This window comes from Mugil cephalus, chromosome 1 (assembly GCF_022458985.1).
Source record: "Mugil cephalus isolate CIBA_MC_2020 chromosome 1, CIBA_Mcephalus_1.1, whole genome shotgun sequence".
Taxonomy (NCBI): domain Eukaryota; kingdom Metazoa; phylum Chordata; class Actinopteri; order Mugiliformes; family Mugilidae; genus Mugil; species Mugil cephalus.
In genome coordinates, this window is record NC_061770.1 from 37,850,826 (window position 1) to 37,873,123 (window position 22,298).

General features: G+C 41.4%; 1 protein-coding gene across 3 annotated transcripts in view; it reads left to right on the forward strand.

Annotated features, from left to right (window-relative positions):
- Positions 1-22,298, forward strand: part of dock11 (dedicator of cytokinesis 11) — an 81,968-nt gene that overhangs the window by 10,621 nt on the left and 49,049 nt on the right. For all 3 annotated transcript variants that reach the window (XM_047584301.1, XM_047584284.1, XM_047584292.1), the window contains exons 4-18: positions 400-482; positions 888-954; positions 2,828-2,923; positions 3,636-3,770; positions 5,026-5,209; positions 5,696-5,775; positions 8,092-8,175; positions 8,346-8,486; positions 11,475-11,738; positions 15,658-15,780; positions 16,291-16,373; positions 17,967-18,089; positions 18,332-18,408; positions 19,017-19,201; positions 19,297-19,362. In XM_047584301.1, coding sequence (XP_047440257.1) covers positions 400-482; positions 888-954; positions 2,828-2,923; positions 3,636-3,770; positions 5,026-5,209; positions 5,696-5,775; positions 8,092-8,175; positions 8,346-8,486; positions 11,475-11,738; positions 15,658-15,780; positions 16,291-16,373; positions 17,967-18,089; positions 18,332-18,408; positions 19,017-19,201; positions 19,297-19,362 — 1,791 coding nt within the window. The remainder of the gene's footprint in view (positions 1-399; positions 483-887; positions 955-2,827; positions 2,924-3,635; positions 3,771-5,025; positions 5,210-5,695; positions 5,776-8,091; positions 8,176-8,345; positions 8,487-11,474; positions 11,739-15,657; positions 15,781-16,290; positions 16,374-17,966; positions 18,090-18,331; positions 18,409-19,016; positions 19,202-19,296; positions 19,363-22,298) is intronic.

Sequence of the window (22,298 nt, forward strand, 5' to 3'; positions counted from 1 at the left end):
CTCAAGATGATTCCTTGATTATTTGACACCAGCGTTTGACCCCCACTTGACGCTCTTAAAGGAGCACGCTGCAGTAGTAAACACATGGTGCTCTTATGAAATACAGACTCTTCTGCTGCTCTGCCAGCCTCTGGATCTGTGTTTTCGTCAGCCAGCCCTCATGACTGTGATGTAGCATGGAAACAACTGTCACAGGGATTGTCAAAACAGACCCTGCTTTACTCGGGATTTATCCAACAGAGGTCCATTCTGCTCAGCGAGAGCTGAACAAACACCGACGGTTTCTACCAAAATCAGTCCTCTTTCGCAAATCATATTTAGATGGGAATTGATTTAGGTCCGTTTCCTGGCATGATTGTTAAATTTGAGACTATAATCCAGCTCTCTGTGTTGACCCAGTGCATCAAGATGTACAACACCGACTGGCACGTGATCAACTACAAGTACGAGGCGTACTCTGGCGACTTCCGCATGTTGCCAAGGTAAGGAAGATGATAAATAAATAAATAAATATATGAAAGTGGATTTAAAAATGAATTAAAAATGTACTTTGGATATGTGGGACAGTTTAGATGTTCAGGGCTCAGAGCGACATCAGTTACTTTCTGCCAAATACGTACAAGGGATTTTCCTCCCGGGTGATGACCCGTCAGTGGAATCGACAGGATTTGCAGATTTTCATTTCCCCTCCATTTATATAACAGGTGTAGGCCAGATGTTTTGAGTTTATTTGTCGCTGTGATAGAGAATTATTTGTCTCAGAGGATCATCACGGTTAAAAAAAAAACAAAAACAAAAAAAAACGAATAGACAGCTTTCACATAAAAGGCCACATGTTCGGTTGCAGATTTATTCATTGGCCCTTTTTTCTCCTGTGGTTTTTAAAGCAAAGGCCTGAAGACGGACAAGCTGCCGACTCACGTGTTCGAGGTCGATGAAGACGCCAAAGACGAGGTGAGCAGACATGAGATCACAGATGTTGTACCGGTTCATACACACATTATGATGTGAATTTTTAATATACTGGTGTATTTGATTACACAGCGTTAGAAACGCTGCATCGCAAGACACTGTTTTCAGTGTGGTGCTTCTAAACGCACATGGTGCGACTGTGTCACTGAGAGGTGGTGAAGACAGAAAGGTCTGAAAAATGAAGCAGCAGAACGAGAGGTGCCAAAAAAAAGGTGCCGTGTCGGTACTTTTTTTTTTTTTTTTTTTATGGTGACCAGACGTCCCCGATTTCTGGGGACAGTCCCCATTTTGGATGACTTGTCCCCCGGCTAAAGCTGTCCCTGAAGGTTTTTAGCTTTTTATGAATGAGGGAAAAAAATGTTGCGCGCAGACTACAGTTATTACGGTAGCTGGTCGCGCTACTATTGACATTACAGACATAGCAGTTTAAATATGTTTAACTATGTTAAAATAAATGAAACCGTGATTCTCACTGTTTCTTCATTTAATCTTGATAACATTTAATTCTTTATTTATTTATTTAATTTATCTCCGATCTGTAAAAGTTCCATACCACTATCAGTGCTAACCTGTGCAAACCCGTTTTACTACTAGTGTGGGATTATTCTACAATATTCACTCATCATCACAGTAAAATAGTCCATCCTTAGTCAATCTACTGAATTAATTCCACTCTCAACCACTAGAATTTTTTTTTTGCATGGAAAAAAATACCGTAATACACCATGATACTGTCAGAATTTCGAAAAATAGCGTGATACATATTTTCGATCACGCCGCCCAGCCCTGCATTGATCCCCTGCAGGCAGGATGAGTGAGTGGTCAGCTGTTGAACCCACCGGGCCTTTTTCATGCAAACACTGCGCAGCGTGCGCTGCTTTTAGCGACGTCCTATAAATCTCTGCACGGGCGTCGTTCTGGGAAAACATACCAGGTGAGTTATGGGCTGGCTTCGAGCAGCTTCGTCCGCCAAGTCACGTCGCTCCTCTGAGACTCTGAGAGAGCGGGGCGGTGAAACCAGAAGCCTTATATGTCCTATAAATAGCTCTGATCGATCCTCCTCCCTTTCTGGCCGTGCGGCCGGAAGCACACGGAGAGCAAAGAGGTCTCATCGAAGGAAGATAAACGCCGCTTTGCGTTATCATTTGGAGCCCAGGTGGCAGGTCTAGGTGTCCAATAGTGACGCAGCGGGAGATATTACACTGTACATGAGCGTACAAGCAAGTATATGTGTTTATTCACGCTGCTCTGCTGGTGTAAGAGATGGAAATGAAGGAGGACAGCCAATTAGATTAGAGGACGAATCCAGAGAGTGGGAGGAGGAGGAGGAGGTTGTGTTGGTTGAGTGACACACAGAAGACAAATCTGCACTCCAGTAAGATAAGGCTCATCTCGATTGTGCCACACACACACACAAAAGAAAACACACACTCAGTGTTATGATACGTGTTCCAAGCATTAGGTTAATTAGGAATCTGTTTGCGCTAAATTCCTTCAAGAGGCCGGATGCATTACTCCCGAGAGTGTGTGTGTGTGTGTGTGTTAGTGCTAAGAGACGCTGATCCCTTGTGATGAATGTTTGTGTTTTCTGCGGCGATGATGAACAGTCCCATGATAAGTATGAGACGCCCCCCCCCACCCCCCCCGCCACTCTTTATGGGAAACCGAAGAATTCCTTCTGGTAAATTGATTTGGGTGGACAGTGGTTGGAGAGCGATGCTAAAGCAACGCCTGCCGCTACCAAGGCTTCACTTTCTTTCTACAGCTGCAGTGAACGTTGCGCAAGTCTAATTAACCTGTATTAACCGCGGTAACGAAGCCTGACTCTCTGTGTTTTGTGCCCGTGTCTTGTCAGGACACATCATCGCTGTGCTCCCAGAGGGGAGGCATCATGAAGCAGGGCTGGCTTCAGAAAGCCAACATCAACAGCAGCCTGTCTGTCTCCATGAGGGTGAGTCACTGGGCCAGACCTCCCGTCGGTGTGTTAGTGCAACGCAACTCCATCACCAGTCTCTGATCTGTGTCGTTCAGTCCTGTGCCCCCCACTAAGAATTTAGATTCATAGATCATTTTATAAAAATTTACATCCTGACATTTATATCAGTTATTACACATTCCCTTAGCTTCATAAATTTACTCTCCATCTCTCCGACGCCAATGACTTTGATGAGGAAACGTCGGCTGAGATGATGCTTTCACGAAATCTTGGAAATTCTAGATTCCGACTCGGAAATTTCAGACTTCCGATAGTTTAACTCAGGGGAGAAATGTTAAGTTTGGTGTATTGTCACCGTTTGTTGAACATCAAAATATGTGCAGCACCTTTTTGACAACTCGGCTCATTTTTCACCAAGTTTTATTGAACGCAGCGCAATAAAAAAGACCCACCCCTACCCTACTTCTGATTGGAAAGCTGCATTTCTTTCATTTCCTTTTGGTAGACAAACTCTATTGGCTGCTGGAACCTGACTTTAAGCCCTTTATGTTGTACATGTGGGGGGACATATGCAGTACATACTGGTTAAAAACTGGTGAAAACTGATGGTGAGCTCAGATCAGACAAGTTTTGGCGCCCCCCCCTGTGATCTCTGGGACCAGGTTGGGAACCACTGGTCTATTTTATAAGTCTGAATTCCACTGACTCTGTTGTCGTACACTTACAGGTGTTCAAAAGGAGGTACTTCTACCTGTCTCAGCTCCCCGATGGCTCCTACATCCTCAACTCTTATAAGGATGAGAAAAACTGCAAAGACACCAAAGGCTCCATCTACCTGGACTCCTGCATAGATGTCATTCAGGTACACCCAGAGCATGCTTTTTTTTTTTTCTTTCTAGTTTAATTAAACTCACAGTGTGCACTCCCCCTCACAGAGTTTTCAGTTCCTGGCATGAGCTCTAGTCGGTCGTGTTTTCTCGTCTCGGGTCTTTAGCTGCTTTTACTGGATGCAGATTTACTGCATACCGCTGACTCGGGCAGAGGAAAACGTCTTCCAGTGGATTATGGGGGGGGCGGGAGGCGGCTGCTGTTGGCGCAGGGCACAGACTGGTACTTGGTTCAGACCTGCTGTGAATGAAGGGGCTGCCAGGAGGCTTTCAGGTCAATGAAGACTCTCGGGAGACGAATGAGCAAAGCGAAGAGACTCAGTCTGACTCGGGGGGTTTAAAGTCCTGGAGAAGCTTGTGTTTGCACCTGCACCTGTTTAGTCATGACTGAACAACATTAACCCCTTAAATCATCTGCATTACCTCTGCTCTACGTTTAACTATCAATTCTTCACCTAAAACAGGGGTCTTGAATGTTTTTCAGGACCCAAACTGATGGAGAGATTAAGTAGGGACCCCCTACCTGCTCTATGTGTTCTATATTAAACTAGTGCTATTTATAAATATACATTATTATCATGTTGCATTCAATATTAAACGATCCCTTTACAAAAATATGTTGGATTAATGTGTAGTAAAAGAAATTTAATTTTGTGTGGGATTTTTTTTAAAAAATGTATAAAAAATGGCCAATCAACCAAAAATTTTGCAACTCCTGTTGAAGACCCTTGTCTCAAATTAAACCATCTTAATCTTATACTCTTGAATTGCTGATTTTTTTTTTAACCCTTTAAGACCTAAACATTCACCTGCAAATTAAAAAAAAAAAAAAAAAGCTTGTGATATTTCAATTACCGTAACTCACCGATGGACAAAATTCAAAGTGTGAACACTGGGAAAATGCGCTTTCTGGGAATAAAAAGAGCAACTGTTTGGAAGAATTTGTAGGTAAAACTGAAGGTAGTTATACCGTTGAGATGTTACGAAGGTCTTCCAGACAAAAGCACAACTTCCCAGAGTTCAGCCACACTTTGAATTTTCTCAATAGCGCAAACGGCTGTGAGTTACGGTAATGTATAAAAAATGTCTGATCAACCAAAGATTTTGCCCTTCAGATTTCAAAACCACACTGATAATACAGTAGAACATCCTGTATGAATACGTCTGAATCCATCCAGGTGCCATTTGCTCCGGAAAAATGACTAAAACTACTAATTATCTCGTCCTCAGAGTCCTAGGATGCGGCGCAATGGCTTTGAGCTGAAGATGCAAGACCGCTACAGCCACTTCCTGGCTGCAGACAGCGAAGCAGAGATGGAGGACTGGGTGGCCACACTGAAACAGGCTCTGCAGGGCGGCACCGAGGCCGGACAGGACCGGAGGAACGGTGCAGAGTCGCTGGACTGTGTGCTAGGTGAAGATATACTCCAAAAACTACCAACTACATCCTCTTACCTAGTATTTAAACTCTTCTTTACAGACGTGGTCCATTCAGCCTCCATAATAGTATGTTTGAATGTAACCTTTGAGCTGAAATAATGATTCAAATCACCCCAGACCTCTAACCTGAACCCCAAACATTTGAATTACTTCCATATTACAGTGACACATGCACGATAAACACACTCAGCTCCTGTGCTCTTTTCTTCTATGGTCAAATCTCTGTGATCTAAGTGTTTCCTCTTGTTCTTTTGTAATGGATCGCTCTCTGTAGACTATTCCAATAAAACCCAATAAGGCTTTCTCGGCCGCAATTCCCCCAGATGCCGATGAGAGACTTGGAGAGCGTCCAGGAAGATGGAGGAGCAGTTAGAGTTCACCCGGTGCATTATCTCTACAGCCCGGGAGTCAGCAGAACAGTGGATTTTTAAAAAAATTTTGTTTTTTCTTGTGCAATCAGATGATGACACGTCCAGCCAAGGGAAAGGTGAGAGCGTGCCGGAGAGCCTGGGGAGGAGCTTACAGACTGAACTCACGAAGGTACGAAACATGGATAGATAGGAAGGATATTTAGACTCTGACACAGACTTAGACTTAGATAGACTTTATTCATCCACAAGAGAAAGTGCTTGGTCAGAGCAGTTCATCTGCACATTAACAAAAAAAAACTCGAAAAAAAAGACGATAGTAAAAATAGGTGTATAAAAATAAAAATGAATAAAATAAGATAAAATAAATAATTCAAATAATAAAAAAAAAAAATTATTAAAATAAAATACAAAATAAATAATGATTAAATAAATACAGTAAAATACAATAGGATATAATTCTAATAAATGTACAATGTGGACAAAGAAAAATAGGTATAAGGTGTAAAAATAAAAATGAATAAAATAAAATAAATGAATAATTAAAATAAAAAAATAAAATAAAAATAATGAAATAAATACAGTAAAATACTATAGGATATAATCGTAAAATGAGCACAATGTGGACAGTAAAAGAAAAATAAGGTACATAAGGTGTAAAAAAATGATTAAAATAAAACTAAATAAAATAAATTAATAAATAAAAATAAAATAATGAAATAAATGCGGTAAAATACAATAGGATATAACAGTAAAAAATGTACAATGTGGACAGTGGAAGAAATATAGGTGTAAGGTGTAAAAATAAAATTGAATAAAATAAAATAAATAAAATCATTATCATAAAATAAATGAATAAATAAATTACTAAATATTTAAAATAGACATGAAGACAACATAACTGATGTAATAATGTATGTATGAGTTTTATTTATTTATTTTTCGTCTTAATACAGAAACCACTAATCAAATGAAAGAAGCCGTCTCCATGTAACAGAAGAATTTCATGAAAACCTTTGTAGCAGAACATATATATACAGTAATCTCTCCCTCAAAACAATAGTCTCCACGAGGGACGAGCCTTAAAAGAAGCGTCTCTTTTGTAAAAACCCGCCGTCTCCTAAGCCTGAGAGCTCGCAGCGTCTATTCCACAGACACTCTTCATGAACCCAGAGCTACACTCCGACAACAAAGCCCGTCTCCGTCTCTGTTTGCTCTGGGCCACTCGACTCAGAACAGCTTTTCCATCTCCGCGCAAAAGATCCCTCTCTGTCTGGAGGAGGAGGAGGAGGAGGAGGAGAGGGAATAGGAGACGTATTAGGCCTCTTACAGAGACCTGAGGGTTTTCGTCTGTTCGTCTCCGCTGGATTCCCTTCGCTCTGTTCACTGCTTATCAGTCTCCCTCTGTGTCTGCGTTGGTTTGAGTTTACTTCACGTGAAAAAGTTAAAATGCAGCTAACAGAATATACGAGGATGGAGAAAGGAGGCCTCCGATCAGCCAATCACGTGCCGACTCAGTGGTTGCCATGGCGATCGCTGCCTCCTCTCATTAGTGTGGGAGGAGACGAGAGGACGGACGGGGGAGAAAAAAAGAGCCTCTCAAGCCCTGTCGCTGCTCCGGATTAGACGTCGCATCAAAAAAACCAGAAACAATAACTTCAGTGTCTGAAGACGCTAATTTAATTTCATGTACCCACTTTGTGATGTATCATATTGCACGTTAAACCAGAAAATGCACCAGAAATATGAGAGTTTAGACACATTGGGTCAACTGTTGAGTTAGACTTAGACAGACTTTGTTCATCCACAGGGGAAAGTGTTCGGTCAAAGCAGCTGAGTTGCACATAAAAATAAATGAATAAATAAATAAAAAAAAAATAAAAAAAAAAAAAATAAATATTAAGAACCAGCAACAGCAAAAAAAGTGAAGGTAAAAAATAAAAAATAATAATAATGAAATAAAATCATTTAAAAAAAAAGTACAAATATAGTAAAGTAAAAATCTTATAAAATAATTATATATTATAAAAAGTTTTATAAGCAATTGTTAAATTGCTTTATTGGGAGGCTTGCTCCTCTCTATAAAAGGATTATTAAAAAAAAAACATTGTGGAAAATAGGACTTTTTTTTTTTTTTTTTTAGAGTTTTCAATGTATAAACTTTTCATGATGAGCTGAAATTATGAGAAGAAATTACCTCAAATTCACACACCATGGCACTCACAAAAAGAAAAATCTCAAATCCTGGACACCAGTTTAATAAAAGCCATGTTTAAACACTTAAATGCAGTTATTACTGTAAATGCTGGAGCCACAGGGCTCCATATAAGGCTCTGTTTTCTCTTTGTGACCAAATTCCCAAAGCTAAAAATAAGTGTTTTTTACAAAAGCTACAAGAGCTTCAGAGGTTAAAATGTATTACATGAAGGGGCTGGATGTAAAATTAAAAGGAAAAATGCATGACTGGATAAATATACTCTCTCTGCAGTACACCAGGGAGACGGACCAGCTCAATAAGATGAACAGGAACGAAGGCAGACAGAAGCTGTTCTCTCTGGATCCTGAAACACAGGTAGAGCAGATTCTTCTTATGATTTATTTATTTCACTATTGATTCAGACGCTTTGATCTCTCCTCCCTTCAACCGTTTACACTGTTTCCTTCTCCGCCTCATCCCCTCTCCTCTCTGCTGCTGGATCAATGTTTTTTTTTTTGTTTTGTCTTGTCCTGTTTGATATCCAGAGGCTGGACTTCTCGGGCATCGAGCCAGACGTGAAGCCGTTTGAGGAGCGCTTCGGCCGACGCATCGTGGTCAGCTGCCACGACCTGACCTTCAGCCTGCAGGGCTGCGTCAACGAGAAGGGCGACGGAGTCCTCACCAATGTATGTCGCTACCTTAAGGCCTTTATTTCACTCTTTCAACTTAGCTTTTAAACCGAACGGATCGGCAGCAATTCGTTAAAAGCGCGCTGCATTTGAATTACCGTAACTCACAGTAGTTTGCGCCATTGACAAAATTCAAAGTGTGTTTGAACGCTGGGAAGTTGTGCTTTTGTCTGGAAGACCAAGGGTAGAACTAACTTAATTTTTACCAACAAATATCTCCAAACAGCTCTCTCTTCCTCTCTCTTCCCAGTGTTCAGCCACACTTTGAATTTTGTCCATCAGTGAGTTATGGTAATTCAAATACCGTAAACTTTTTTTTAATGCGCAGGCGGATGCTTATGTCTTAAAAAACAAGAAAGAAAAGCAACAACAATAAATCAGCTCCAGAGGATAAAATGCAAGAATATAACATTAAGATGGTTTAATTTAAGACAGAGGTCTTCAACGGGGGGAAGGCACTGCAGGGTGGGGGTCATAAAATCTTTGGTTGATGAGGCATTTTTTATACATTTTTTTAAAAAATCCAACATACTTTAGTAAAGGGATAAGGAAAAGATTAATATTCAATGCTAAATGATAATAATAAAGTATATTAATAAATAGCACTAGTTTAATAAAGAACACATATAGTAGGTAGAGGGTCCCTACTTAATCTTTCCATCAGTTTTGGTCCTGAAAATTGTTGAAGACCCTTGAATTAAGCTTAAACAGAGTGAACTTTCATGTTAAAACTAGATTTTCTGGCTGATTTCAAGTAAATAAATAAATATTTTAAATGAGAAGATGAGGTAAGGAAAGATATTTTACAGCACAATAAAGACAGATAAGAGGAAGGGGAAGTTTAGGTGTCATAGCGCTGGGAAACAGTGCAAAAAAAACAAGCTATTTAAAAAAAGAAAACCAGATAAGAAAAAATTTAAATATTGACAGTCACTGTGCCAAGCTTAAATAACCAAGTTAGATTTACACTGTGGACATTTACTCTGTACTGTAACGGGACAAATAAGTTAAACCTCTAAGGTACAGACGGACATGTTGTCCAGGAGGTGTCTGTTGTCCTTCATGGTGTCCTAGAACAGGGGTCTTCAACGTAGAGATTAAAGTAGAGACCCTCTACCTACTACATGTGTTCTATATATTAATCTATCCCTTTACTGAAATATGCTGGACGTAATTAAAGAAATTTAAATTTGAGTGGGAAATTTTTTTAAAAAAAATGTATAAAAAATGTCTCATCAACCAAAAATTTTGCAACCCCCACCCTGAGGTGCCTTCACGGACCCCATAGGGGTCGGGGACCCCCTGTTGAAGACTAAAATGTTCCCAGTAGAGACGACTTTGTCCCTTCTTGTACTGTTCACTAGCTTCACTGTATATTAAATATTAAACTAAACACAGATCTGGGTCGGCCACTAAAAGTCTGTCCTTGAAACGCAATCACACATTTATTAACGAGCCAACAGGGAGAGACCTTTCTGAAGTTCTTAGTCTGCATCCATTTAGGTTTATTCAACCACAATACACAGCTTTCCTTTTCACACCACAGACCCTCCACCCTCTTCTGCCCTGCCCCAAATAAAATGCCTTCATAATTAATGCGGGCCGAGCTGAAGTAATAGATGTAACCCGGCCAGAAGAACCTCCTCGTATTGTTGCTACGTCTTCTTGTCTTATACTTTCAGCTCATTTGTTCAAGAGCACTAAATGTCATAGCTTTAACTAAACATGGATTTAGGATTATGGAAAAATACTTCCTATGTGATGAATGAAAAGCTACTGATAGCATGACCCAGCAAGTCTTGGGAACACGTGAGAGCTTAGTCAGAGTTTATTGGTGTAGTCATAAAACTCAGAGTTAGACCTTCTCCTCCTCGTCTTCCTGCATTAGAGGAGCTGGAGAATGAAACAAAATGAACTGACTCATGATTGTGGTCTGGAAGGAGCGTTCCCTTCTTTCCTTCCACAGTTTAAGAAAAGGTTGGGAGGGGGTGGGCCATCAAAAGGCAGCTACTCGCTTTTAAGGCTTTTAGGCTGAAACGGTATCCGTTTTTTTGTGCAAATGACTTGTTTTAAAATAGATAAATGTTGTGTTTTTGGGAGGACACATTACTATGAGTGAAAAAAATGGTTGCCATCACAAACACTGGCACGTAAAAGGTTAAAAGTCAGAAATTAATCAAACTTTTGGTGTTTGTGATTCATATACCAAGATTCATGTAAAAAAAAGAAGTAGAAAACAATATTTACATGCTATTTTTAGGGGTGTTTTTGAAGAGGAAACTTTTATCCCTTATGGCAACAATTTAGTTTACACAGTGTAAAAACGGAACATGATAGGATTTGATGTTGAAATATCAAAATCAAACAAATAAATAAATACACACCTTTGCCAAATATCATAGCAAAAAGCAGAAGTACGACTAAGTTATCAAAAAAAATATAAATAAAACGGACACGTTTGTCCTTATTGGGGCATGAGGGTTAAACACGTCGACTGAAAAGACTCTCTTTAAATTTATGGGGGAAAAATAAAAAATAAAAATGTATAAAAAATGTCAAATCAACCAAAGATTTTGCGACCCCCCTTGCAGTACCTCCGCGGATCCCCTAGGGGTGGCAGACCCCCCGTTGAAGACCTATGATATAAGAAGCTTTTAAGATACAAAACTGTTAAAATTAAAGCACCGGTTTGCAACTTTCTTCAGCTTCATACAAAAATATAGTCATGAGCTGATGAACAGATTCATCGGTTGGGATTTATTTTCTCGTGGTTTCATTTCAGTAAATGTCCCAATAATCCCATAATCTCATCAAAAATTAATGAAATACTAGATAAAAAAAGGTCTCCCGTTGCTCCTCTCCTGACCCCTCAGATTAATCTCCTGTTATAAAACTTCACGTGAAGTTCAAACAAGCTCCGCCTCCGCCATTTTTGGTAACCTAGCAACCCACTGATGAATCCTTTCTCTGCGCTGCACCCCAAAGGTGGAGCCCTTCTTCATCAGCCTCGCCCTCTTCGACGTCTCCAAGAGCTGCAAAATCTCCGCCGACTTCCACGTCGACCTCAACCCGCCTTGCGTCAGGGAGATGCTGCAGACGGACGCCGCGGGGCAGCTCTCCCCGTCGTCTGACTCATCCGACGGCGGGTCAGGAGGAGGAGGAGGCATGGTGAACGGAGACTCGGGGAAAGGGAACGGCCTGCCCGTCCTCCAGAGGGTGTCGGAGGCTCTGCTGCGCTTCCCCACGCAGGTAGGAACGTGTCTGTGGAAACGTGAGGTTGTGGCTTTCGTTGAATCACAGAGCACATTGTGCAGCCTGATTCACGGCTCGGTCATATGTTCAGAACAACATGTGCTCTTTTGCGAAATGTGCAAATCATTGTGTGCTCATTCAAAGCTACAGACAGTTGTTCACACATTTTGATGAGATAAAGGCGGATTAGATCAAAACAAAACTACACAGAGATGTAAAAGAGTTGGTGATCGCTTACAGTAGGTAGACACGTAACCTCTCTTGTCTCCAAAAAAACACCAGAGAAGCTGTGTTGTATTTCCAGGACTGCACGATCAACTCATTCAGAAACAAAAGTGACTGTATCTGGCTCATGAGAGACAGAGATCTGGCAGCGCTGTCATCCTGTTGGGGTTAGAGGTTTTGCTGATGTGGGTTCTGCTGTTCGTGACTTTGTTGAGCTCTTTACCCTGGTGTTCAATTAGGACCCATGAAGGAAATACTGAATCTATTAGCTCAGGCTGCACTTTGGTCGTCCTCGGTTTTCTTCTTCTTCTTCTTTTCTGCTTCTTATTCAACTTTTTGTCCTTTCGCTGGATACGGCAAATATTGGCTGATTCAAGCTTTGAGATGCAGCTTCATTAACATGTCTTGTCAAACATGTCAAACTAGTTTTAAAAAAAATAGTTAAAATGCACATTTATGTGTTTATTTCACTACACTTTGTCCAAATTTTTTCTCTAATTTACTCCTAAATTGACTAAATGTCATCTTTCTACCAGCATATGAGCTACTGTTGTGAAGCTCTGTCTCTCCTGCAAAAGTCCGTCAGACCCAAATATGGTCATATCCTTTGTATTTGCCGCCAATCGTCCAAGTAGAAAGGCTGATCCCAAGCTAAACTCTCACTCTCATCGGCTGGTGTTTATTTCTGACAACGTGATTGGTTCAAATGTGTCACGTGACCAGGTTTTCTGCCGGTCTGTGTTTATCTGAGAGCAGTGTTTCCCAGTCCTGGTCCTGAAGGGAACACTGCTCTGCATGTTTCCTCCTCCACCACACCTGATTCAAATGATCAAGCTCTGCAGCGGCCTGATAACGAGCCGCTCATTTGAATCAGGTGCGTTGGAGCAGGAAACATCTAAAACATGCAGGTCTTTGTTCCCCCCAGGACCAGGACTAGGATGCACTGATCTGAGAGGGACGATTAGAAATGCTGTAAATTGTCTTTGGTAAAAAGAGACAAAGGTGGAGACGGTCGGCAATGGATCAGCATTCATGTTTCAGTGAATTTATTGATATTTTGATGCTGATGTGATTATATGATATGTTTTAAAGGATTTGAGTAGATGTGATCTTGGCACATAGTGGTTTCCAACAGTAATTTACATGATTTTACAATGTAAAACTTTAAAATGAATTTTTCTGCTACTCTGAGGCAGAAATCTCCACTTCAGTAGCACTTACACACACCAAACTTTCCAGATGTATTCCTAATTACATTCAGGAGATATTTACCGAAGGGATTTATACAACATTTTACTCCTAAAACATCACGAAATTAGTTTTTTTTTGTTTGTTTTTTTGGACTGTTGACAGTATTTTTTGATTTAAGAAGTGATAAAAAGTGATATACAAAATTCCCTCTGTAAATACCAGTAAATTTAACTGTTTTTAAATGTTAACAAAATGAAACAAGAATTTTGAACCTCACTTCAGCCATTATTCAGATTTCTGTTCTGTATGCAAATTAGTGCATATTTAAGTAGATAACTCCTCATTTGCATATTTAAATATAAATTCACACAAAACTTGTAAAACAAACAAATATTATATCCATGTAAGTAACCAAAGGGAGAAGTTTCATGGTGATATCTATTGGTTAAAAGTTTTTACCCTATTCATCCTGACTCTGTCCTTACCTATGACAAGATTCTCTTAAATTTTGAATTAAAACTATCATTTAAACCTGAGCTTGTTGCTATTCCACCCAGTTAAAGTTAAAGTGCTTGAGCTACAGGTGAACGCACACAGAGAAGAAACCACGTGCACTTGAAACACAGGAAGTAGCCTCTACTGAAACAACAAAGAGGAAATGCGTGTGTGTGATGGGCCTCAGAAATGCCTTTCGCTGTTAGTGGCTTCGGACACAAAGTCAGATTAAGCATGAGAATAAATACGAATTCCCATAAGACACAATTATTAACCCACAAACGTGCTTTTAGACATCTCGGCTTGCTCTGATTGCAGCTGTAGCTCCTGTTTAATTTATCCCTCCCTTTAAATCTGAAAGTTCTTCGCTCTCCCTTTTCATACCTTTGTAGTTTTTCCAGATGCTGAGCTTTGCATTCGCACGTCATTGCACAACCGCTACGGGTTGCCAGCTTTTTTTATAAGGCTCTTGTCTCATCGCTCCTATTTTTTTATTTTTTATTTTTTTAACCGTGTTCTGGCTTCGTGCAAACTCCTGCAGGTGCTATGAGCTCAGCGGAGACACGGCGCGTCCGTCGCTCGGCCCATTAATGCGATCAGATCGCTCAGCTGGACCGGTGCCTGGCGTAAATTAGCGGCAGTGAGTTTTATGATCCTTCGCTCGGGGGGGATGCTCACTTTCTGTTCTGTTCCCGTGACGAGACGCGTGATCGGACCACAGCGACAGATTGAAAACAGAAGCAGATTTAACTCGAGAAGATGAATCACTCAGAGCAGAAGAAGAAGAAGAAGTACGACGCCCGGTCGGCGTCTGTCTGCAGGTTCTACCTCTGTGATTAGCGTGCTGTTATAGCCTCGCACACCACAGTTTAATTTAGGTAACGTTGGGTGTGGTCCAAGGACACAGGAGTCCTCTATTGCTCCGGGAGTAGCTCTCCTCGGGAAAGGCCTCGGCCTCTCCGCCAGCTGGTTACGCAATCCACAAATAAAACCCATCTGTCTGAGGAGCTTTTTGTGATTTTGTGGTGGGATGATAGTTTGCTAAAGAATAAGCCTTTACAGCCTCCTCTACAACAACATAATGCTGCATTTACAAGCTATGCTAACCACAGCGTAAGACGGTGATGATGTAAGCATCAAAACATAATGTCAGACTGAAACCAGAAGAAGCCGTGTGTGGTTAACGAACACTAAAAAAGACCAGTGCACGGGGTCATGTCAGAGAGGGCATGCAGGGTTAATACGGTGGCACTGGGGTTGATTTTACAAGATTTTCTCCTTCTTCTTCTCGCTTCTGTTTAGATTTTAGTTTCCTGTTCCAAGAAGCATCTGTGTAGTTGCCTTCTTTTTTTTTTTTTTTGCATTTACAGTTTAGTTTATATGTCGCTTCAGTGTTAAACACGGCCCTGTCTTATGAGACCAAAAGTAGATGTGAGCCCCGTGCGGTTTTCCTGTATAGCTTCAGCTAGCGTCGGCCACTTCCCCCTCCCCACTCGCCTCGTAGAGAAGCAGGGGGATGAATGTAAGAGTGAAAACTGCTGCTGATTTCCTGTTTATCTCCAGATGGTCTTTTCATAGTCCCACTGGACAATCTCCTGCAAGCCGGGTTGTAATAATCCACTCCAAATCAAACTGTCAAACTAGCAACGTGCGGATTGATACTGAAATATCGATACTTCCGATACCAGGTCGATTTTACTGCTCTAAAATCGATTCTCAAATAAAAATGCCGATACTTTCGATACTTGAGTCATTCGAGGGAAAGTACTAACACAGTGGAGAGCGACTAAACTACTGAGTTGTGGCAACACAACAAACCTTGTGAACCACCTCATGTTAAAGTATCAGTATCGGATCGGTATCACCGATACCAGCCTGAATTTTACTTAGTATCGGATCGGAAAGGAAATCGATGATATCGATCCTCGCTAGCTGTTATTTAATTTTGTTCAATACTAAAAACACCACTTCCTCACACTAACTGCCCTCCTCTTTTCTCCCGCAGGGCATCTTTTCAGTGACCAACCCCCATGCCGATATCTTTCTGGTGGCCCGTGTGGAGAAGGTGCTACAGAACGGCATCACTCACTGTGCCGAGCCGTACATGAAGGCCTCGGATATCAACAAGGTGCTTTTAATTTTCACCTCATTTAAAGTGGGGCATCTTCAGGGTCTTCTCCACCGTTAATCGTGAGCAAACGTTATCTGAACGAAAGCTAAATAAAAGCAAACAGGACGTCACAGTCAAAGTTACTTATCTCGGCGGTGGTGTGCAGCTCCTCATGTAACAGCTCACTGTGGCTGCTCCTTCTGCAATATTTCCAACCGATCCGTCATCACTAAATTACAACGATGTCTTGTTTCGTGGCAGTTCCTGTATCAGCTTCACAATAAAAGCCCACTGCTTTGCCAGTCAAATTCTTTCAGTGTGAAGAGGCAGCTGTCCCTGCCCCTGAACCTGCTGGCTCTTGTTTAATGTTCATTTATCATTCTGCATATCATACCCATTTATGGCAACTGCAAGTAACTTATTATATCATATGCTAGTTCACTGTTGCACCTCATTCAGCGACTGCTAGTGACTTAACATTGATTTATCCTCAACATTTCCTTCTTGTCTCCTCCCATGACTCTGCAGACGGCTCAGAAGGTGCTCAAATCTGCCAAGCAGACGTGCCAGCGCTTGGGCCAGTACAGGATGCCTTTCGCCTGGGCTGCCAAGTAAGACGAGAATAATTCAAGAGTCAAAGGATCACCCTGTAATAAATGCGTTTGGACTCATCTTTGAAACGAGCTGTAACTCACTCAGCTTTGAAACATCAGTGTCTTTTAATTTCTAATGTGTAAAGTTTCACACATGCTTCCTATTATGAGTGGATGATATTGTTGTTGTGTTATTAGGCTAGGGGCGGGGCGCACTGTATCACCGCTCTATCACAGGGAGACAAACAGCCATTCAGATTCACACAACCTTTAGAATCAACATTAAACCTAACATGGATGTCTTAAGGATGTGGGAGGATGAAAACCCATGTAGGCAACAGGGATAACGTCCAAACTTTGCACAAAAAGGCTCCTGCCGGTCTTCAAACCCAGAGCCATCTTGCTGTCAGTGTGTTTACCTTGTCTCAGTTTACATGCAACGCAGAAAATCGAATAACTGACGGGAACATGTCCTCCTCCTCCACACTAGGTGGCGATATGTGTCTTTGTAATGGGTTAATACGGCCCCCTTTCTGGTTGACCTGTTACATCATATAATAAACAACTGATGTTGCTCATGCAGCAGACCGACATTTAAGACAACAATAAGATTGATAATAGTTCAGCTTATTTAATCTCGTACGTAATGTGCGCGCTACTTACAGTGCAGATAAGATGGCGCTATCCCTCAGGTGGTTCTTCTACCGGTGTAGGAGTTTCCAGCGCTTCCAGATGACGTAGTCGTTAGGGATGTTGATGTGGGGTTTTATAATTGGTTGGACAACAGGTCGAAGTGGAAGAGACTTTAGCAGTTTTAGCAGTTTTAGCGGTGGTTATCAAAGCAGAGCAACTTAGCGTTTTTTTTTTACCCTTTTTATTTTTCTGACAAATTGATAAAAGCTGGGTTTTTATTTATTTATTTATTTTTTTCAGGACAAAACTTCTTAAAGCTTTTTGCGCCTGCTATACAAATGTATGGGTTCAACTCAAAGTGCAAAAAGCTGCAGTTCATCGAGTGGCCACTTGAGGCTCCAAAAGGGAGCAAATCCCCATAGACCCCCATGTTAAAAAAAACAACTGTACCGCATTATTAAACATGTTTACAGCCTGGTACAAAAAGTTATTTTCATGTCAGTGGTTTATTTCACTCATTCATTTATTTATTTTTATGAAAGTTTAAAATTCTGCATAATTCCCACTTTGAGTGACAGGTGGTAGCTTGAGCCAATAGGTAGCGGGGAGTTTGGTGCAACACGACCCCCATGTCCATATTTGGAGAATCCAAGTGTCCAACACTCAGATCCAACATGGCGACCGCGGGCTCCCCCTACCTCAGGCTTAATTTGTGAGGTTCAGATTCCAATGGGGGACGTCACGATGGGTTTGTCCATAGTATTTTTCTTGTTCCGGAGTCATGCAGCAGTTGTGGCGCGGAATAGGAGGTAGGAATTCAATTTCAGAACTAGCGCACATGCGTTGTCCAGTTTAACTCCTATTAAGACGTATACATGCCGGGAAAATTGATTTCCAGTCGCATTATGTGGGTGTCTTAATCAGCCAAAAATCACTGTGCCAATGTGCCAATGTGTACTATGCGTGATCTGATTTCAGGCAGGTGTTCAAAGACGCTCAGGGCAGCTTGGACATGGACGGCAAGTTCTCGCCTCTCTATCGCCAGGACAGCGGCAAAATCTCCACCGATGACATATTCAAGCTGCTGGCTGAAATCAGGAAGTGAGTCACCACCACCCTTTTTCTATTTAATCTGCTTAGCTACAGTTGCACAAAACACTTCTGTGGAAATTCGTGTTTGCCCTCCAACTCTTTGTTTATCTTGGTTTTGCATACGTGCCAGCGCTGGTCCACTGTGGCACAACTTTGGCACATTTTTTTTTTCCCCCACGCAGGTGATGGCTTAAATAAATATAGGCGATTACTTTTTACGTTTTCTTATTGTGCATATGTTCCTGTCGCAGACCTGAGAAGAACAAACTCCAGACCATCCCTGGACAGCTGAACGTCACCATTGAGTGTGTGCCACCTGATTTCTCAAGTATGTTATTTTTTTAATTCATTTACGTATAACTGGAAGGCTTCTGCACCGTATTCTTTGTTTCTAGCTTTTTCTCTCCTTTGTATTTCCTGTAACATGCAGTTTTGACCTGTGCATTCCTGATGCACTTCAAGAAACTGTAACGTCTTGTGCGTCTTCAGTTCCATTGGTGACTTTATCTAGACTTTATCACCTGAAAGCTGCATGTTTCCGATCTAATGATCTGCGGAACAAGCGTTATTAATGCTCCTGTTTATCCTCACATCAGTAATCGTGAGTGTAGCATATTGAGACAGTTTAGACGCTCTTATAAGTGAACTGAATAGTCAACACCCTCACAGTACGTGAGTTAGGAAGCATTTTGGGTTGTGGAGACCACAACATTTTCCATCAGCGGAATATAAATCTATATAAGTCTTGCCAGGAAGCTGTTGAGATAATTGGAAATAAGATGTTACTACAGCTTTCTGTGTGTGACCCAAAGCCTCGTGCATTTATTTATTTGCACGGTCTCAGCTCTTCTTTTAATCATTATTATTAAGTGAGCTTGCACAGGCAAGCACTTTGGGCGTTTGCAAACTGAACCGTCCTACGTTTTAACGCCTCAGATACAGTGACGTCCTCCTACGTCCCCGTCAAGCCCTTCGAGGACGGCTGCGAGCGGGTTTCGGTGGAGGTCGAGGAGTTCCTCCCCGAGGAGGCCAAGTACAACTACCCCTTCACCTCCTACAAGAACCAGCTCTACATCTACCCGCTGCAGCTCAAGTACGACAACCAGAAGACCTTCACTAAGGTGGGTTAGAACGGCCTCTTCGTCATCGCTGCCTGCTGAGAATGTGACCGACGCTCTCATTGATTATTATTGACCTCGGCCTCCTCGTCCGGCAGGCTAGAAACATCGCAGTCTGCATCCAGTTCCGAGATTCAGATGAAGAAGGTGCAGCCCCTTTAAAGGTGAGTTCAATACGCTGTATTTAGTTTTTGATAATATCTAAATATTTAAAAAAATAAGTGGGGAAGAATACATTTATTAAATATTTTTAGGAATCTTTTATTACTTGTAGTTAATCTGAAGTCATCAGATTTTAAATTTTAGGTATTATAAGGCTTTTTAATTTAACACGCCCCCCAGAGTGTGCAGTTATCAGCACACACCGTTCAGTTCATCCTACCCTGCTGTGAAATTTCTGCACCTGTTCCAAAATGAGCTTCCTCAGTGCATGTTCCTTTAAATGCTAATGAGCTGCTGATGGCCACGCCCCTTTCCGGAAGTGCCTTTTCCCTCTGCCATCACCATGGACACCTCAGCAAAAATGAGGCAGCCGGCAGGAAACCAATATGGCCGCAAATAAAAACACAGCGGTACACGTGAACCAGCGGGGGCGGGGCTTATCGACGTCTTCACGGGCTTAATATGCATTGAGGTTTTTTTTTTTCTTTTCATATTTCGTGGGTCTAAAGACTCACTCATTGACATTTATATTTCTTATTAATGACTATTTGGATACACATCTTGAACATGGGTTGACAGGGGTTAAACAGACTCGTTTTTATTTTTTTGTCATGCTTTAGGTCATTACCAGTTGCCCATAAGGGACAGAAATGTGAAGGAAGCAAAAATCAGTTGTTTAAACAAATCTCAAGAATGAATTTAAAGTTTTTGTTTGCATTTTTTCCTCTTCTTCCTTTATCTCATTCAGACGTTTCTCCGTCTTTCACGTGACATTAACCCACAGTATATGAACATGATTTAATTAGGAGGTAGGAATTCAATTTCAGAACTATTTTGGGTCAAAACATGAAAAGTGTTTAAAAAAAGCTCCCTGTGTAGCCTCTCACCCAATGTTAAACGTGATATTAATACCTTATTATATGAGGGGCTGGGCAATTTGAACAAAAATCTATATTATGACATTTTTTTTTCGTGCATAATCACGCGTTCACAACATTTTCTACTGGCTGAGAGAGGAATTAATGCAGTAGATTGACTGAGGATGGACTATTTTGCTGTGACGATGAGTAAATATTGTGGAATAATGTAGATATATTGTAGAATAAACAGGATTGCGCGGTTCCGTGTTAGCACTACCTGCTGATGTGGAAATCCGAGGACATTTACAGCTCAGAGATAAAAAAAAAAGAATTAAATGTTGTCAAGATGAAATGAAGAAACAGGGATAATTGCAATTTCATTTATGTTGACATATTTAAACAGCTATGTCTGTAATGTCCAGTTACCGTAATAATTATAATCTGCGTGCAACATTTTTGTTTCTCATTCATAAAAAGCTAAACTCGGGGACATTTTCGGGGACAGTTTTAGCCGGGGGACAGGTCACTGAAAACGGGGACTGTCCCCAGAAATCTGGGACGTGTCGTCACCCTTAAAACAAACAAACAAACAAAAAAACACATGACACCGCATCTTTTTTTGGCTCTGTTCTGCCGCTTAATTTTTTAAACCCGACGCAGTCGCACCATGTGTGTTTAGAAGCACTACATGGAAAGCAGTCCAGTCTGAAACAGTGTCTCACGGCGCAGCGTTCCTAACCCTGTGTAATCAAATCCATATATTAAAAATTCATATCACAATGGGGAAAAAAATGTTGGTTTTCTGTATGAAATAGCAGAACATAACTAGATATTATACTCAATTTAAAGTAGTAAGTGGTGAGAAGAAGTAGGTAGATAATAAAAATGTCTGGTTGGAGTGATTTATTCTCAGTGGATTAGAAGAAGCTCCTCCATGTGAATGACCCAGAGACGATTGAATGAAAGCATGTACACTAGCGTCCCGAGAGACGAATTTTGATAAACGTTCTATTGCGTTTCTCAAAAGTCGGTGTTCAGCCGAAGGGGCCTTAGAGGGACGGAGAGGAAACTCCTGCAGAAACCGGTTATTACAGCTGGAAAGAGAAGATAATGAATGGTCACTCTTTCTCTCTCTGGCCACACATGTCAGATATTTGAGGTTGGAAACAGTCATCAAAGCACCGTGCATCGCTTTCCTTTTCACTTCTCCACAGTCAGCGAGGGAACGGGGAAGGAGAGGGAAGGGGAGGGAGGGCAGACAGAAATTCTTTGACTGCGACCGTCAAAACATTTACGCCCGATGCCCTTGATTAAGACGGCCCCAGACACACACACACAGACACACACAGACACACACACAGACAGATCAGCGAGAGGTCAGAGCGTGTTATATCTCGGCCTCGTTACACAAACGGAGGCACGGGCCCGACCACGGAATGTGTCAAACAATGCTCGGAGCACAGTGAGGCAGAAAGCTGTTTACAAATAGGAGAGCGGGACCCACCTCTCATGAAAGATTTAATCAGAGGTGGCGGAAGCACAGTGAGGCTCTGGGTTTTTATTTAAGATACACATCTATCCGGGAGAAAGTACTTGAGAGCGGGAACATGAAAGTTGGAAGAAGCAGAAACTTCCCAGAGGTTGTAAATTTAAAAGTAAACAAACAAAATGATTTTATGTGCGCGCTCACCTGGAATTTGGATTAAAAAGCCAGAGAAAGAGCTCAGTGTTGGTTTTCTAATGGGACAGATACGATCTGAGGCCTCCACCCCCATCCAGAGTCGACATATCGTGACTCTCATCTTTTTTTCTGAAGGTTTCTGAACGTGTTGTTTTCCCCCGGCCGTGCACCACCTGCAGCACCCTACCTTCTGATCTACCACAGAAAGATCTCGGCTGAAATCGGCCAGAGCTGGGAATTTAAACCTCTCTCTGAGCCTCTTCCATTATCTGGGCTCGTCTAGCCCTCATATATATATATATATATATATATATATATATATATATATATATATATATATATATATATATATATATAAATATCTTTTTTCCTTCCTGATCCGGGCTCCCATCAGTCC